This window comes from Schistocerca americana, chromosome 2 (genome assembly GCF_021461395.2).
Source record: "Schistocerca americana isolate TAMUIC-IGC-003095 chromosome 2, iqSchAmer2.1, whole genome shotgun sequence".
Classification (NCBI taxonomy): Eukaryota; Metazoa; Arthropoda; class Insecta; order Orthoptera; family Acrididae; genus Schistocerca; species Schistocerca americana.
In genome coordinates this window covers 623,943,273-623,962,871 of record NC_060120.1, presented here as the reverse complement: position 1 = coordinate 623,962,871, position 19,599 = coordinate 623,943,273, and the positions used below count along the sequence as shown (strand labels likewise).

Genomic DNA, 19,599 nt, shown 5'->3' with positions numbered 1-19,599 from the left:
TTGCATTGTCCAGCATGAAATAACCATACATCTTTTCATTAGGCGTTAGTTCTTGGAGGAGGGGGGGGGGGGGGGTACTATCTGAATGTGTTGTTTCGTGGAAATGATTGGTCCAATAATTCATCTTACACTAATTGCATGCCTAACTCATGAGGATTTTCAAAGCTCCAACATCAATTGTTCTGAGAATTAATGTATCCTGATAAATGTAGCCATGCTTAATCAGAAAAAAAGCATCAACTTACCCATTGTGCACAGACTGTAACAGCTGGTGTCAATAACAGTGTCAAGCAACAGTATTTGAGATTCTCAGTTGATGCACTACCATTATTTCATGTGGTTTCAGTTTCAGTTTGTGCACAGCACTGTGAGCTGATGCTCTTGACACACCAGTCTGAAGTGCCAAATGGTGCAGACATTTTCTCGGACTTCTTTTCAAGGCCTCCCCTGTCTCATCTAATTTATTTTTGGTTAAAGCATTAAGTTCTCTAGGCCTTCATTTGTGTAATACAGACCCAGTCTTTTGAAATTTCTTCACTAATCTGCATATCATCAAATAATTGGGAACGTGGACACTGGGAAATTTTCATATCAATTCAAGCCGACATTCCACATATGATTCTGTTTCTACATGTACGACCTGTGGACCCCTCCTGGACATCTTTCGTGAGACGTCCTCTACATCTTGCCCAAAGAACATATGACAACACACTGACAATTTATATAACTTCTTAAGTATTTTATTATTATTATTATTATTATTATTATTATCATCATCATCATCATCATCATCATCATCATCATCATCATCTTGCATTCATAGAGTGATTTATACATTCTTAAGTTCATTATCTCTCTCAATCCCTTTCTTAAAAACACACACACACACACACACACACACACACACACACACACACACACACAGAGAGAGAGAGAGAGAGAGAGAGAGAGAGAGAGAGAGAGAGTCTCACTCTTCTCTATGCCACACTAAGGCTGATTGATGGATATTGTAAATCATTTCTCCTTCTAGTATCATATTTAGGGCTAGTATTACATTTCGGGATGTCAATGTTGTTTTGAAACTGTGCTTGATTGTTGACACCAAGATTCATTAGGGAGCAAGTGTACTGTGAGGTGGTTGTCAGTATGCCCAACTGTTTAAAGAGCTGCCTGCAAGAAGTTCTGGATTGAACAACAAACACTACACTCTTCTGTGCAGCAAACACTTGTTTTCTTCAAAGATCAGTTGTCCCAGAAGACAATGTCATTAGACATTAATGAAAGAAAATAGTAAAAATGATAATTTTTTTTATTTATTTATTTATTTTTTTTTTTTTTTTACATCTCCAAGGTCTGATATTATCTGTAATGCAAAAGTTGCTGAAATAGATGATGAGTATAATGTGTGACTTTCATTTCAGATTCTTGTCAATACAGGGTGTCCCAGGAGGAAAGGTCAATATTCAGGGACTTGACAGAAATAACAACTTGTAGCAAAAATTTTTAGTGAGCATTGGCTCTAAAATGCGTACCTGAAGAGTTTGAGCATTTCTTGATTGTCAGTACTGCAAAACAAATATCTTCTGCTGCAGTCTCTTTGATACCCATGTTCTACAAGGAGGTAGTATGGATCAATACAAGAAAAATTTTAAGGAAAAATGGGCTCTAAAATGCATACCTTAAAAGCTATAAGCGTTTGTTTAGGAGAAGAGATGTGTCTCACAGTAACGAAGATGAACAAGTGCTAATAACTCTTAAGGTACACATGTAGATGTTTTTCACTTAGGATTATCTTCCATGTTATATCCATGAATATTGGCCACTCCTCCAGGGAAACCATATATAAATGTCTAAAAATTTAAACTGTTCTGTTTCATGTATTGATTTACCCTCGTGCATTATTTCTAGTGGTGTGGTTCGGGCCTTGTGCAGTGCTGACTTGTATGTTATGCGTTTAACAGGAATTAAGTGGCAGTCTACTTGCAGAGAACCAGTTATTGATTTTCAAGAAAATGTTATTTACCTTTCAGGTGTTTAAGTTACTCCTTTAGCCATGATTATAACACTTGGATTTTCAGCATAGAGAAGTATGGCTGCTTTTTAGATTTATGATAGAAGATTGTTCAGTATAAGACCAGCAAACTTGGACCCAGTGTAGATCCCTGTGGTACTGGTACACCTGTTTTGATTATTCCCCATTCCAGAAGATGCTGTTTCATTGTGAACACTCTCTGAATTTCTTAGCGCAACATTCTGAATTCTTTCACATAGGTAGGATGGAAAACCAGTTACCAGCAAAGATCTTTAATATCATAAAATTTGAACTTCCGTTGGAGAACACTGTGAACTGCACAGTCAAAAGCTTTTGAAAAGTCACTGAAGATGCCAGTTGCCAATATTTTGACATTAAAAATTTTGTGTTATCTGATTTAAAAAATAGCATATTTTGTGAAGAGATCATTTTGAAATCCCTGTTGAGAATGCATAAGTATCATTTTTTTGTGAGATCTGTGTTATGTTTATTTATACATAATTTTTCCAGTACTTTTGATGAGGAGGTAAATAGTGTGACTAGTCAGTAATTACTAGTATCTGTCTTACTACTGTCCTAGTAAATGAGTCTGACAACAGCATACTTGTATTACAGTCTGTCTGGAAATATCCCCTGTGATACTGATGTATAGCATATACAACTGAAAACATATATATGAAGAAAAGATTTTTAGTACTTCATGTGACATACAAGGGCTATCCACAAAGTACATTACGTTTTGGAATTAAAAATAAATAAAGTATTGGAATTTTTTTTATCGTAGCAATGGACGAGCTTGGAAATTCCTTCGTCGTAAAATTCGGCCGCCTGCGCCTTCAACCACGTGGTTGCCTCTTCTTGAAGCTGTGCGTTGTCATCAAAACGCTGCATAGCCAATCACTTCTTCATTGTTGGGAATAAGTGGAAGTTGCTCGGTGCCAAGTCGGGACTGTACGGCGAATGAGGAAACATCTCCCACTTAAAAGATTCAAGAACTTCACGAGTGGCATTTGCCGTGTGGGCCCGGGCGTTGTCGTGAATCAGCAAGATCTTTGAGCCCAACTTTCCCCTGCGCTTGTTTTGTATTGCTCTTCTGAGGTTGTGCAGAGTTTGGCAATACCTTTGAGAGTTTATTGTAGTGCCTCTTTCCAGGAAATCCACAAAAATCACACCTTTTCTGTCCCAAAAGACAGTCATTACGTGGTTGAAGGCGCAGGTGGCCGAATTTTACAACGAAGGAATTTCCAAGCTCGTCCATCGCTACGATAAGTGCCTTAATTTAAATGGCAACTATGTAGAAAAGTAGTATTTATGTGTGGCTTTCATCTGTATGTAATAAAAAAAATTTCCAATACTTTATTTATTTTTAATTCCAAAACATAATGTACTTTGTGGATAGCCCTCGTATTATCAACTTCATAAGATATTTTGGTTAACTGAAGTCTTAATTTCTTTTGCAGAGCATGGAATAATTGTAGTTTGCCTGTGTATATGTAGAATTTCTTGTTGCATGTATTCTATTACTTATCCCATTAGCTGTCTATGCTATGCACATCTGTTTTTGACCTTCGTTCACTAGTTTTGTGTTCATCTCTGTATCTCATTTCTGTGTTTCAACATCTCTGTTGAGCTGTTTGATTTTCTGTATCTTCTTCCTCCCCTATTCCCGTTTCTCTATGGCATCAGCATTGTTATATGGATTGTGTCAATGTTAGGACAGTTCGTGGCTAGATGCTCTTTCTAACACAACCACTACTCCCCGCGACATATGAAAATGGTTATCTGAGAAGGTAATTTTATCTTCTATATTATCTTTCAGAGATAATTCAAGTTTTTCCTCTATTTTCACATCAAATATCAGCATATATTTTGTTAATGGCTTCACTTGGGTGGGTGTTGTATACCTCCATAACAAACTATTGACAGGTTTACCAGTCACCTGTGGGGCAAACTGAATTGTGTAAGGGGGCATGAATATTAGCTGTCATTTTTAACTAAGCATTGAATTAAAATTCATTTTCAAAATAGGGCAGCACAGATATTTAAACTGTCACACTTCCCTGATTATGTGCAGTAAATTTCTTGGATATTCATCCCTTGGTTATAAGCACCAAGCCAGAATATCCATATTCATTCTGGGGGGGGGGGGGGGGGGGGGGGAGTGCTGTTTTCGATGTGACAGGTCTGAACAGTCCCTTCCCCCCGCCCCCACCCCCCACCCCCCTGTGGGTCCAGGGGCTAGAATATGCCCGAGGTATTCCTGCGTGTCGTAAGAGGTGATTAAAAGGAGTCTCACATGTTTCAGCCTTTAGATGATGGTCTCCTGTGGGGTTTGACCTCCATTTTTCAAAATTTTCCCGAAGAGCAAACCAATTGGAGAAGGTGCATCGTGTCCATCGTGCATTGAGATCTTTAGCCCACTTTCTCAGCGTCACGTTGCAGTCCTGCCCATTCTCCGTCTCTTGGGCGAGGAGACCTTCCTGGGTGTGTTTTCCACCGTGCACTATGCAGTGTCACTTTCTTTGCCGACGATGACCATGGACTTCTTTGCACCTCATATCCTGCATGGTAGCCAGTCCATTGTGGTGGGGCCGCCATGTACCCTGTTGGTTGTAGCGCCCTGAAACACAGGGATCGTTCTGCTGATGTCTAAACCGTTAACTCCCCACATATGCCAAGGAGTAGATGCTCATCACCCTGGGGCTTCGGGACTCCCGGCAATGGCCATCCTGCCACGTGACCTTTGCTGCGGCTGGGTGGCACCCGTGGGGAGGGCCTCTGGTTGGAGTGGGTGGCATCAGGGCAGATGACACGCCATGAAGCTTAGTACATCATCACTTGCTGGAGGTCAAACACCAGCAGTCTAAGCGCTCAAGGGCTCAATTCAATGCACGGAAGTATGACCCCCAATTGCTCCCCTCCGTGGCCCCACCACAGGAGGAATGCCAGGCTAAGGATGCCAGTGAAGCTTATTTGCCCCCCGTACCCTGTATGTACAAGAATTGATGGTGAATCTTTCGTGCCCATGAAGCCTCAGTTTTTTGTGGAGCATTTGGAGGACAAATTTGGGGAGGTGGAGGGCTTGTCCAGAATGCACTCTGGGTCAGTTTTGATAAAAACAGCACCCTCTGCCCAGTCATGGGCATTACTCACTTGTGGCTAGTTGGGGGATGTTTCTGTTACCATCACGCCTCATAAGAGCTTAAATACGGTCCAGGGTATTGTATTCCAGAGGGACCTTCTTTTGCAGTCTGACGACAATGTTCATTTCGTCCAGCGCATCCATCGTGGTCCGAGCGATAATCAGGGTACCTTCATCTTGGCCTTTGAGGGTGACGCATTACCCAAGAAGGCCGAGGTGATGGTCTACTGCAGTGATGTCAAACATCAAGCCATATATCTCTCCCCTGATGCGGTCCTTTAAGTGCTGGAAGCTCAGCCATATGTCTTCCCGCTGTAGTTCCAGCCCCCCTGTTGAGATTGTGGATGTCCATCGCATCCCAATAGCCCATGTGCTCCTCCTCCCATCTGTGTCAGCTGCGGAGAGCATCATTCACCTTGCCTCACCAGACTGCAGGATTTTACAGAAAGAGAGGAACATCTTCGAATATAAAACTGTGGACCGACTGGCCTACACTGAGGCTAAGAGGAAATTTGAACGCCTACATCCTGTGGCTATGACCTCCTTATATGCTACCACTACGGGAACAGTGTTGCCCCATCAGTTCCTCGAATTCCTGCCACATCTCGGAATCTGGAGACCACACCTGCCCCCTTGATGGTGGGGGGCACTTCCCTCCCTGTCGCTCCCACACCACCTACTTCAACAGCAACACCCCCCCCCCCCCCCCCCCCCCCCCAAACCATTGGGGATTTCAATCCCCACTTCTGAGCCAGAGAAGCGTAAGGCTTCTGCTAGTGGGAAAGATGACACCCACCAGTGGCTGAAGAGCCCAAAAGCAGCTGGTTGTAGGACTTCATGCACATCCTCAGTCCTGGAGAGTGATTCAGTAAATTCCTCCCAGCCAGGGAAACCCAAGGAACAGCACAAGAAATTGAAAAAGAAGACCCCCAAGAACAAGGACTTGCGGTGCCCCCCGCACCACTGCTACCTACAAGCTCTGCATCTGAGGATGGGGTGGAGATTCTGGTGTCCGCTGAGGACCTGGATCGCGCCAGACCACCAGACACCATGGATATGGACTACTCAGGCAAAACTTCGGTGGCAGCAGGTGACCCTGAGCCGTAAACTGCCTCATTGAATATTCCATGCCATCCCAGTCTCACGATGATGTGTCATCCTCTGGTGGAATTGCGGCAGTTTTTTTTTTCCTCCTGCCGCCTGGCTGATCTACGACACCTGTTAAGCTTTACACCTGCTTTCTGCATTGCCCTCCAGGAAACCTGGTTCCTGTTAATGCGACCCCTGCCCTCCACGGCTATAAGGGATATTACAGGGATCGAAGTGACTATAATAGAGTGTCAGGGGAAGTTTGCGTTTATGCCCTAAACTCAGTCTGTAGTGAAACTGTGCACCTTCAAACCCCTCTTGAACCTGTGGCTGTCACAATACGGACAACGCAGGAAATAACTGTCTGCAATGTGTATCTTCCTCCAGATGGTGCAGTACCCCTGAATGTATTAGCTGCACTGATTGATCAACTCCCTAAACCTTTCCTACTTATGGGAGATTTTAATGCCCATAACCCCATGTGGCATGACACCGTGCTTACTGGCAGAGGCAGAGACAGAGATGTCGAAACTTTACTGTCTCAGTTCAACCTCTGCCTCTTAAATACTGGGGCCGCCACACGTTTCAGTGTGGCTTGAGGTAGTTGCTCGACCATAGATTTATCAATTTGCAGCCCAGGACTTCTCCCATCTATCCACTGGAGAGTGCATGACAACCTGTGTGGTAGTGACCACTTCCCTATCTTTATGTCACTGCCCCGGCATCAGGCTCACAGGCTCATGGATGCACGCCCAAATGGGCTTTAAACAAGATGGACTGGGAAACTTTCACCTCTGATGTCACCGCTGACTCTTCCCCACATTGTAATATCTATGTGATGGTTGAGCAGGTGACTACCACAATCGTTTCTGCAGCAGAAAATGCGATCCCTTGCTCTTTAGGGTGCCCCCGGCGAAAGACAGTCCCTTGGTGATCACTGGAAGTCGCTGAGGCAATTACAGAGCATTGGCGAGCTCTACAGCGACATAAGCGGCACCCTTCCCTAGAGCATCTGATAGCCTTTAAGCGGCTCTGTGCCCTTGTACACCAGCCCTTGTACGACAGAAACAGGAGTGTTGGGAGAGGTACTTACCAACCATTGGGTGCTATACGTCACCTTCTCAAGTCTGGATGGAGATCAGATGTCTTTCTGGATACCAGACCCCAACAGGTTTCCCTGACATTACCATCAATGGTGTGCTATTTACCAATGCAAATGCGATTGCTGAGCACTTTGTGAGCACAATGCTCGAGCCTCTGCGTCGGAGAACTATTCCCCAGCCTTCCACACCCTCAAATGGTGGATGGAAAGGAAAGTCCTCTCATTCACTACACGCCACAGTGAACCCTATAATGCCCCATTTGCTAAGTGGGAGCTCCTCAGCACACTTGCACATTGTGCCGACACAGCTCCTGGGCCAGACCTGATCCACAGTCAGATGATTAAACATCTCTTGTTCGACTACAAGCGCCATCTCCTAATCATCTTCAGCTGGATCTGGTGCGATGGCATCTTTCCATCGCAATGGCGGGAGAGCACAATCGTTCCTGTGCTTAAAACCTGGTAAAAACCTGCTTGATGTGGATAACTATTGGCCCATCAGCCTCATCAACATTCTTTGTAAGCTGCTGGAACGTATAATGTGTCAGCGGTTGGGTTGAGTCCTGGAGTCACGTGGCCTACTGGCTCCATGTCAGGATGGCTTCTGCCAGGGGCACTCTACCACTGTTAATCTCGTGTTCCTTGAGTCTGCCATCTGAATAGCCTTTTCCAGATGCCAACACCTTGTTGCCGTCTTTATTGATCTACGCAAAGCGTATGACGCCACCTAGCGACATCATATCCTTGCCACATTATAAGGGTGGAGTCTCCGAGGCCTGCTCCCGGTTTTTATCCAGAATTTCCTGTTGCTCCATACTTTCCATGTCCAAGTTGGTGCCTCCCATAGTTCCATCCATATCCAGGAGAATGAGGTCCTGCAGGGCTCCATATTGAGTGTATCTCTATTTTTAGTGACCATTAATGGTCTAGCAACAGCTGTAGGGCCATCTGTCCCGCCTTCTCTGTATGCAGATGACTTCTGCATTTCATACTGCTCCACCAGTACTGGTGTTGCTGAGCGGCGACTACAGAGCGATCTGCAAGGCGCAGTCTGGGGCTCTAACCCACATTTCCATGGCTCCATGGCTCAATGGCTGATGGTCACGTTGGCTTTGCCTATGTTCATGGAGGACATATAGAACAGCACTCCTTACCAGATGGCTGCAGTGTTTTCACTGCAGAGTTGGCGGCCATATCTAGTGCTCTTGAGCACATTTTCCCATGCCCAGGTGAGTCATTTCTCCTGTGTACTGACTCCTTTAGCAGTCTACAAGTTATCGACCAGTGTTACCCTCGTCATCCTTTGGTACCGTCCATCCACTAGTCCATTATGCCCTGGAACGGTCCAGTCATTCAGTTGTGTTTGTGTGGACCCCAGGTCACTTCAGAATCCCAGACAATGAACCTGCCAACAGGCTGGCCAAACAGGCTATGCGGAGAAACTGCTTCTGGAGATGGGCATCTCTGAACCGACCAGTGTTCTGACTTAACGCCGTAGAGTTTTTCGGCTTTGGGAGACAGAATGGCTTAACAGTACACACAACAAACTGCTTATCATTAAGGAGACTGTAAATGTGTGGAAGACTTCCATGCGGGCCTCTCACAGAGAATCAGTTGTCCTCTGCTGGTTTCGCATTGGCCACACTTGGGCGACCCACGGTTGCCTCCTGCGTGGTGAAGACCCACCTGAATGTCGGTATGGTGCCCAGTTGACAGTGGCCCGTATTCTGGTGCACTGTCACACTTTGACTGCCCAGCGACGAAATCTTGGGTAACCGCACTTGTTGCCACTAATTTTATCTGACAACGCCTCATCGGCTGATTTACTTTTACGTTTTATTCTTGAGGGTGGGTTTTATCACTTGATCTAAGTTTTAGCACATGTCCTTTGTCCCTCTGTGTCCTCCACCCTAGTGCTTCTTGAGTGGAGGTTTTAATATGTTACAGAGTGGCTGGCTTCTCCTTTCTTATTCTCATGGTCAGCCAGCCATGGTAATCTGCTTTGTTGTTTTAATCTCTTCATTCCATTTCTGTTGTTTTCTTGTCGCCTTTTGTCCATTTATATGTTTATTGCCCCTCATCATTCTTGTGGTTTTTCCTTTCATTCTGTTCTGAGTTGTCAGTCTTGGTTGTTTTATTCCCACACTTGTGGCTTGTTTTATTCAGAACATGGGACTGATCACCTCATAGTTTCGTCCCATTCTCCCTCTTTTAATCCAACCAACCAACCCCTTCCCATATTAGTGTAATGTGCGTATTAGTGTTATTTTGCTGTCCAAGTCATGTGAGGAGCATACCTAAATTTTAGTTTTCCTTGATGTTAAAGTATTGTTATTAATTGGTTGCTAACTGCTTTAGCCAAAACAATATTTTCTCCATCTATGTTAAGATTATTGAAGTTCAGCAAACTATTCACTGTATCTTGAACCAGCAGCTCAAATTTGCTCTGTTAAAATAGGTGTGTGAGAAGAAAGAAAATGGAGCGACAGTAACAGGAGGTCATAAATACAGAGTGATTTTGATTGATGACGAAGATACTGAAGAACCAATAATCAATAAAAAATTAGTTCAACGTGGACTTGCTCAACTTAGTGAAAGTGAGAAGCACTTGTTTGATAGTTGTGTTCTTACAAAGCAGCAGTCATCTAGTGTGGAAAGTAGGAAAAAAGCTAAAAATAAAGGACTAAATAAAGATCATGGTACTGATATAAAGAGCCAGTATGATGCTGCTGCTGCTTCTGATGATGATGATGATGATAATTTGGATAAGTTGATAAATAAGCCAGGTGATGTACTGGTAGGACTTCAAAACAATCAGCTAGTACCATACGGTGCAAAAATTCAGGATGACATGAAGACACCATTATTTGATTTTAATGAATTTGAAATGGATGATGAGGATTTCTACGCCTTCATGGATTGTCTACTGAAGGTTAGTGAACCAGCATTTTATATTTTTATGAAAACATTAAATTTTGAAACAGTTTTTAGAAAAATGAAATTAAACTAGAACTTAATTTTTCAATCACAGTTATTATATGTGTATTTTGGTCATATTTCTGTTAGTCATTTCTCGTAACAAAATACAGGTCTATCACATTGCAAAAATGTTGTATTGTTTGATCTGTTTCTGGCTGGGCTGTAAGACAGTAGTGTGACTTTTTGATTTAATTGAGCTATAGTCCATTGTCCGCAACTGATCTATACTTCAAGTAAAATAACTTTGTGATTTGCATGTCAGTGAGTCTGGTGACAGAGATCAGTCGCCATCTAGTGGGTCGCTGCCCCCCCCCCCCCCCTCCCACCCCCCTCCTAACCCTTACATGCTCACTGCGTAGCCTGTTTTTCGGGATTCTCTGCATGACTGCTCACCAGGAAACTTTCTGCTCACCACTGCAACTATCAATCCCAAAGTTATGTTATTTGAGGTGTAATATCTTATACATGTTCAACAATGTTCATATACTACAAACTGTGGAAATCCTCCAGTTATCAAGTTCTGTATGGCATATTGTCATTGATGACATTGCAGTTGAAGTGTACATTTCCGTGACTTCTTAGTTGAATCAAGGCCTTTAACCACTGCATGTGGCTTATCCTTCCATGGACATTGTAATTAACTGATTCAATGATTCAAACAAGAAAGAAATTTCCTTGTAGATGAAAGTAATTACGGGTGTCCAGCAATAGCTATTATTTAATAAAATGTGTGTCATGGTCTCAGAATGATTGGAAATTACACACACTGCACCTTCCTTCAATTCCTTGGGTGTCTCGGGCGAGGGGGGGGGGGGGGGGGGGCACTGCCATTCATAAACATAGTGCAAAGTTCTCCTACTAGATGAGGTTAATATAGATCTCCACAAAACAACGGTACAGATCAGATGGTGTCAATGTGTTGGTGAATATAGTGTTGTGTTTCTCTGCTTGTTGGACGTGTTCTGGTTGCCAAGTTGTCATGGCAACTTTAAAAGAATAAAGAATGTCAGTGAAGTTGTGTTTCTTGTGTAAAAGATCAGCAATGGAGTGTCACCAAATGCTTCCAAGAGACTTCCCAGAAGAATTCTATGGGCTGCACACAAGTTTTTGACTGCTTTTGGAGCTTTCAACATGGTGAGATGAGTGTTGAAGACCAATCTCATTCGGAAACCTTGCAACATAATGAAACTAGAAAAACACTGAGAAAAATCTACCAAAAATTCAACCAGGATCATCGTTTCATGATCCTCCAAATTTCAGCAGAGGCAAGCATGCCAGCAGATTTTGAGTGAGGATTTGCACTTGAGACATGTTGCTGCTAAATTTGTTCTGCGCCTTCTCACACAGGGCCAAAAACTGATGTGTTCCAGGACTTGAAAATGGAGTCTGAAAGTAATCCATACTTTTTGAACAAAGTCATTACAGGTGATGAGAATTTTTACTATGGGTAAACCAAGAAAGCATCAAGCCTGGGGAGGACTCCCAACCAGAAAAGCAAAGCAAGTGAGGTTGAATGTGAAGATGATGACCATTGTCTTTTTGGAATTGGTAATTTGTACCCCCTGGCCAGATTGCTACCCAGCAGTATTATTTTGGAGTTTTAAGACATCTGCGAGAAGGTGTGTGGAGGAAATGCTCAGATTATGGCAGTCAAGTGACTGGTTAATTCATCACAACAATGCTCCTGCATACACGGCCTTAAGAGTGACCCACTATTTGGCTTCTCAGGGATGGACTGTCATTCCCCACCCTCCATATTTGCCAGACCTAGCCCCATGCAACTTTCTCCTATTCCTGCGAATGAAAAAAAAAATGTTCAAAGGGAAGCATTATGATGATGTGGGGGCAGTAAAAACAACTTTGCAAAGAGCAATGGACAATATAACAGTTGAAGGGTTCCAGGCATGCTTCTAACAGTGGGAAAAAGACTTTACAAGTGCATCACATCTAATGTAGAGTACTTTGAAGGTGACTGCTGAAGGAATTTTGTAAAAAGGTCCATGAATAAATTCTTATAACAAAGGTCTGCTCTTTTTTTTGGGGGGGGGGGTCTCAATATAATTGTAGGTTCACAGCTATTAGATAGCACTTTCAGGGACAAAAGGAGTAGAGTTTGAGTTCTTGTATGGACCTCCAGATTCGATTTTCCTAGGCTTCCCTAAATCAATTTAGGTTATGCCAGAAAAATTCCTGTGTAAGTGAAATGACTGAGCTCCTTCCCTTATTGAGTTAGTGCTCCATTTCTGATTATCTCATTGTTAATTGTTATAAAACACTCATGCCTCTCATCCTAGCATATTTCTCATGTGATACTGGAAAATGCAGTCCATCTACAAATGACATTGCTTACAAAACAATTGCGCACCCCATCTTAGAATGTTCCAGAAGTGTGTGTGGGCCCCATATCAATGGCGTCATCAGAGATATTGAATGTATATATAGATATTAACAAGTTAGTGTGATCCAGTTTTAGAGCCCATTGATCTACTGATCTATAGTTGGAGAGTGAATATGGATCATGGCCGTATGCACCTTAACAGCCAATATGAAGTGTTACGTTTCTGACAGTACAACTAAACCAGCATAAGCCTCCTAACATCTTGGGACAATGGCCATTCTTTCTGCAAGTTCTAGACTTGTGTTGCTGAAGAAGTTACTCATTATTGAGAGCTCCTCAGGGAAAAAGAAACTAGGTCATCAGAAAGTAAGTCCATTTTGGACTGTCTGTGTTTGTCAGCAAGTCCTTTTCGAAATGTGGTGGAGGTTCTTCTGACTGCTGTTGAATGCATTGTGTGCAGCCAACTACAGATTGTGTCTCTTGTCATCACCAGTGATACCAGTCACCTGAATTGAGAGGCCATCCATAAGACCAATAGCCTTATTCAAGCTGAACAAAATTAAAAATAGCATAACAGCATGCTGTAAAGCAGTTTCCAACTGCAGAAGAGGTTGTCCACACATAGTGCACCCTCTCCTTCAGTATGGCCACTCCAGACCACACACAAGCACTATGACAACTACAACAATCCAACGCCCTGCATTCACTGTGATTAATCATCCTCCATACAGACCTGACTTTGCCCCATCTAATTTTCATCTATTTCCAAAACTTATAAAACACCTTCAAAAAATTCATTTCGACAGTGATGAAGCAGTGCAAGGATAGATGAGGGTGTGGCTTCAACAACAGATTCTACAGTGATAGCAACAGCAAATTGTGTCCCATTGAGAGAAACATGTTTGTTGCCAGGGTGATTATGTTAAGATATAAATATGTACCCATGAAGAATAAAGATGTAGAATGTTAATAATGTTTGCTTTGCTTAGAAAGCTGTAAGGGCTTTCACATGAAAAATTCTGAGGCATTACTTTTTAGCACATCTTCTAACAACTGCTTAGTAGTAGAAAGGCTTGTGGATTGTGTGAGATACCTGTGAGATTTTAGTGACATTATGTGAAAGAATTTGCTCCCCTTCTTGCAGCAGTGTATCATAGGTCGCTTGAGCAGTAAATGGGGTGTGGCAACTGGAAAAAAAGTGCATACCATTCCTGTTTTCAAGAAGGGTCATCAGACAGGTGCACATATTTAAGGCTTATATTGGTGGCATCCGTCTTTTATAGAATTATGGAACATGTTTTATGTTCACGTATTATGAAGTTTTTGGAGAGCAAGAATCACCTCTATAAAAATCATCAAGGACTCTGTAAACAGATATCTAGCAAAACTCTGCTGTCTCTGTTTCTCCATCAGATCTGTAGCACTGTAGACATCACCACCCAGGTTGATGCCATGTTCGTTAACTTCACGAAAGCATTTGAAACAGTCCTAAACTGTGATTTAGTGAAAAAAAATGTGAGCGTCTTGAGTATCAGATCAGATTTCGACTGGATTCAAGACTTCCTTGCTGCAGATATAACTCAACAAGCCACCCTTAATGGAACAAAATTTCTGGAATATCCAAAGGACGTGTGATAGGACCATTAGTGTTATATAAAGGATCTAGGAGAAAACATCAGAAGCTCCATAAAGTTGTTTGCAGATGATTCAGTTATCTATAAGAAGGTAGCAATGTCAGAAGGCTGTAGCAATATGCAAAACAAAATGTAGAGAATTGCTGAAGGGACTAGCAGTTGACCCAGAATGTAAATAAATGAAACCTATTGCACTTACATAGAAAAAAAAAATCCAGTATTTCAGAATTAAACTGTTGATGATCGATTGCTGGAAACAGTTTCTAATGTATTATATCTAAGAGTAACTATCCAGTGCAACCTTAAGTGGAATAGCTGTATAAAACAAATAGTAGGAAGAGCATGTGCTAGACTGAGGGTCATAGCAAAAATCTCAAAGAAAATATACATCATCTACAAAAGAACTGGCTTACAGAACACTTGCTCCACAGATTCTTGAATATTGCTCATCAGTCTGGGACCTTTTCTGGTAGGATTAATAGAAGAGGTAAAGAAGATCCAATGTGAAGGGGCATGTTTCATCACAGGATCATTTACATCATGGAGACATTTACTGTGAAACTGTGAGAGAGAACAATCTGAGAAGAATGGGAAAGCATAGTACATCGTCCCACATATGTCTTGCAAAATGACTACAGTGAGAAGACTCAAGAAATTAGAGCTAATACAAAGGTTTACCTATTGTCGTTATCCTCTTGGGCTATTTGCAGATGGAAAAAGGAAGGGGTTAGTGGTAAAGGTACAATTATCAAGACAAATACAGAATGAGAATGGAAGATCATCTGAGTGAAGATACTTATTTAAGGTATGCCTAAAATAGTAATTGAATGTTTCTGTTGTACACCCACATCAAGAAATGGTGAAATTCTTCAGAGAAAGATGAGAAGCTATCACATGTAAACAACCAGTGTCTCAAAATGTAAATTTGCAAGATATTGGACAACTGCATCTTTCCTAAATATATATGTTCTGTAGTCTAGGGGGTAGCATCTTTGATTAGTAATCAAAACATCCTCAGTCCCGGGTTCACAACTCACCACTGCTTAAATTTTGATTAATAATTAGCATTATAAGTTGAAGACTTCCAGCATAAGAAGTCACCCTCATTCTACCAACAGCCTTGTCAAAGAGGGTGGAGGAGCGGACAGAGGTTCAGACTATCTTGTCCTTGGGGTGGGAAACTGGCCCTAAAGGCAGAAGAATCAGCAATGATCAGTGGCATGAGGATGCAGAAGTCAATGGAAAACACTGCATTATAGACACACAATGTGCATCCACAGGACATGTGGCCTGTAATTGAAAATGTATCATGATGATCTCTCCATTGGCAAAAGATTCCAGAATGGTCCCCCATTCGGATCTCTAGGTGGGGACTGCCAAGGGGGAGGTGACCATGATAGAAAGTATGAATAACCAACAAAAGGAAAACGTTCTACGAGTTGGGGGGGGGGGGGGAGGGGGGGTAGAATATCAAAAGCTTGAATGTGGTAGGGGAGCTATAAAATCTGAAAAGGGAAATGCAAAGGCTCAGTCTAGATATAGTAGGGGTCAATGAAGTGAAACAAAGAAGAGAAGGATTTCTGGTCAGGTGAGTATAGGGTAATATCAGCAGCAGCAAAAAATGGTATAACGGGACTAGAATTTGTTATAAATAGGAGGGTAGGGTAGAGAGTGCATTGCTGTGAACAGTTCAGTGATATGGTTGTTCTTATCAGAATCTACAGCGAACCGACACTGACAATGATAGTTCAGGTATACATGCCGATATCACAAGCTGAAGATGAAGAGGTAGAGAAAATATAAGGGGATATTGAAGGGTAATACAGTACGTAAAGGGAGATGATAATCTAATAGTCATGGGGGGGACTGGAAATGCAGTTTTAAGAGGAGTAGAAGAAAGAGAGGAGAAAGACTAATTGAGTTCTGTAATAAATTTCAGCTAGTAACAGCGATTACTCTGATCAAGAATCATCAGAGGAGGAGGTATTCTTGTAAAAGGCCAGGTGATACGGGAAGATTTCAGTTAGATTACATCGTGGTCAGACAGAAATTCCAAAATCAGGTACTAAATTATGAGGCCTACACAGGAGCAGATATAGACTCAGATCACAATATAGTAGTGATGAAGAGTAGGTTGAAGTTTAAGAGATCAGTCAAGAAGAATCAGTGTGCAAAGAAGTAGGATACGGAAGTACTAAGGAATGACGAGATGTGCTTGAAGTTAGTTCTCTAAGGCTGTAGATACAGCAATAAAAATAGCTCAGTAGGCAGTACAGTTGAAGAGGAATGGACATCTCTAAAGAGAGCAGTCACAGAAGTTGGAAAGAAAGACATAGGTGCAAAGAAGATCACTGTGAAGAAGCCATGGCTAACAGAAGTAATACTTCAGTTGATCAAAGAAAGAAGAAAGTACAAAAATATTCAGGGAAATTCAGGGATACAGAAATACAAGTCGCTGAGGAATGAAATAAATAAGAAGTGCAGGGAAGCTAAGATGAAATGGCTGCATGAAAAATGTGAAGAAATTGAAAAAGAAATTATTGTCGGAAGGACTGACTCAGCACATAGGAAAGTCATAAGCAACCTTCGGTGAAATTAAAAGCCAGGGTGGTAATGTGAACTCCACTGTTAAATGCAGAGGAGAGAGCGAATAGGTTGAAAGAGTACATTGAAGGCCTGTATGAAGGGGAAGATTTTTCTGGTGTAATAGAAGAAGAAACAGGACTCAATTTAGAAGAGAGAGGGGATCCAGTATTAGAATCAGAATTTAAGAGAGCTTTGGAGGACTTAAGATCAAATAAGGCAGAAGGGATAGATGACTTTCCATCGGACTTTCTAAAAGCAAGTGACAACAAAACGACTGTTCACATTGATTTGTAGATTGAGTCTGGCAACATACCATCTGACTTTCGGTAGAATGTCATCCACACAATTCTGAAGACTGTGAGAAATGACTAGTGCAAGAATTATCGTACAATCAGCTTAACAGCTCAAGAATCCAAGTTGCTTACAAGAATAATATACAGAAGAATGGAAAAGAAAATTGAAGATGTGTTAGATGATGATAAGTTTGGCTTTAGGTAAGTTGTAGCCATCAGAGAGACAATTCTGATGATGTGCTTGATAATGGGAGCAAGACTAAAAGAAATTCAAGGACTTGTGAACCTGAAAAAAGCGTTTGACAATGTAAAAGAGAGATGGGTAATATACAATATGTACAAGAGCTGGGAGGGAATAATAAGAGTGGACGACCAAGAAGGAAGTGCTCAGGTTTTAGGGATGTAGTCTTTTGCCCCCACTGTTCAATCTGTATATCAAAGAAGCAATGATGGAAATAAAAGAAAGATTCAGGAGTGGAATTAAAATTCAAGGTCAAAGGATATTAATGATATGATTCACTGATGGCATTGCTATCCTGAGTGAAAATGAAGAAGAACTACATGATCTGTTATGGAATGAGCAGTCTAATGATTTCAGAATGTGGATTAATAGTAAATTGGAGAAAGATGAAAGTAATGAAAAGTAGCAGAAATGAGAATTCTACTACGTAGGTAGCAAAGTAACCAAAGATGGACAGAACAAGGAGGACATCAAAAGACTAACACTGGCAAATAGGGCATTATTGGTCAAAAGAAGTTTACTAGTATCAAAGATAGATGAGTAAGAAATTTCTGAGAACGTACATTTGCAACACAACAGTGTATGGTAGTGAAACATAGACTGTGGGGAAACAGAATCGAAGCATTTGAGATGTGGAGCTATAGATGAATGTTAAAAGTTATGTGAACTGATAAGGCAAAGAATGAGGAGGTTCTGCACAGAATCGGAGAGGAAAGGAAAATGTGGAAAACACTGACAAGGCGAAATGACAGGTTGACAGCACATCAGTTAAAACATCGGGGAATGACTTCCGTGGTATTATAGGGAGCTGTGGAGAGCAAAACTGTAGAGGAAGGCAGAGATTGGAATGCTTCCAGCAAATAATTTAGGACATAGGTTGCAAGTGCTTCTCTGAGATAGGAGAGGAATTCGTGGCAGTCCACGTCAAACCAGTCAGAAGACTGATGACTAAAGCAAACCATGTTCATCCACACATGACTGTGAAAATTAAAAAATTTTCAGATCAAGAGACCTTTTCCAGTTGTTGATTATCCTGGTATGAGTGTCAGCATTTTGTCTTAGCAACATGCTAATGAAGTCAACTCTCACTATCATTCATAACTTGATTCATTAATTTCTTCTGTTATTGACACAGCTTTCTTATTTTGTGGATTACACATAATATACAGAAAGATAAAACATTTCTTTAACAATGATCAAAAAACTAAGTCCTATGGCAGAACAACTGAAATTTTAAAGAAGTGGTGATGACCTTAATCTTTTAGAACCAAAATTTGGTTCTTTGGGAGCTCAAAGCCGTAGAGGTGTGATAAAGAACTACTGAAAAGGTAGCATTGTGAGGAAAATGCTACTCAGAACCCAAAGTTAGAAACAGTACAGATGTTAACCTGGTCGAATAATCACAATGTCAGTGTAGTAGTAAGAAGATGCTTTTTGCCTAACCATATGTACAAATGGTTACTAAATTACGTAAACACTGATTCTCTAGAAAAACTGGTCTACAATGTTATGTGTAACTATTCTTAACATGCAAGATTTGTGTGTTACTGCAATGAATTAAGTTAGTATGCAGTTCTAAGGCATCTCTTTTCCTATGAGTCAACAAATGTGGACAAAAATTGTGGTTAGATTGTAAGACTACAAATAGCTAAAGTAAATGTGTTGAAGACTGACATTGTGCCACCTGTATCAAGATCTACATGTGCAAGCATGTCAGCTCATCACCAAATAAGGTGGCACGGTGCATAAGTCACTGGACTAACATTCGAGGAGAGTAGGATGCAAAACCCCATTTGGTATCCAGATTAATGCTTTTATGGTGTTCATAAATCGCTAAAGAAAAAAGGAAAAACGGTTCCATTGAAAAGAGCATGGCTTATTTTCTTCCCCATGCATTTCATGCTTTAGTAGTCTCTCTAGTGACCTTGATTTTGACAGGATGTTACGTCCTTACATTACTTCACTCCTTTCTTCTCATGTTTTGGTAACATCAGCTTAATCCGCTCAAAATAAAATCTTCAGTTATACTGTCTAAACAGTTTAAGGCTATGGCCACACATGCAATTTCTCCAATAGAATTAGAGCTGGAAAAATTGCAGTCAGGATCTGAACAAGTATGCCGGCCACACACAGCAGGAAAAAGTACCAGGCGTTAGCAGTCAG

General features: G+C 41.5%; 1 protein-coding gene across 3 annotated transcripts in view; it reads left to right on the top strand.

Annotated features, from left to right (window-relative positions):
• Positions 1 to 19,599, top strand: part of LOC124596376 (putative ATP-dependent RNA helicase TDRD12) — a 470,123-nt gene that overhangs the window by 400,168 nt on the left and 50,356 nt on the right. For all 3 annotated transcript variants that reach the window (XM_047135490.1, XM_047135489.1, XM_047135491.1), the window contains one exon: positions 9,824 to 10,297. In XM_047135490.1, the coding sequence (XP_046991446.1) occupies positions 9,824 to 10,297 (474 nt within the window). The remainder of the gene's footprint in view (positions 1 to 9,823; positions 10,298 to 19,599) is intronic.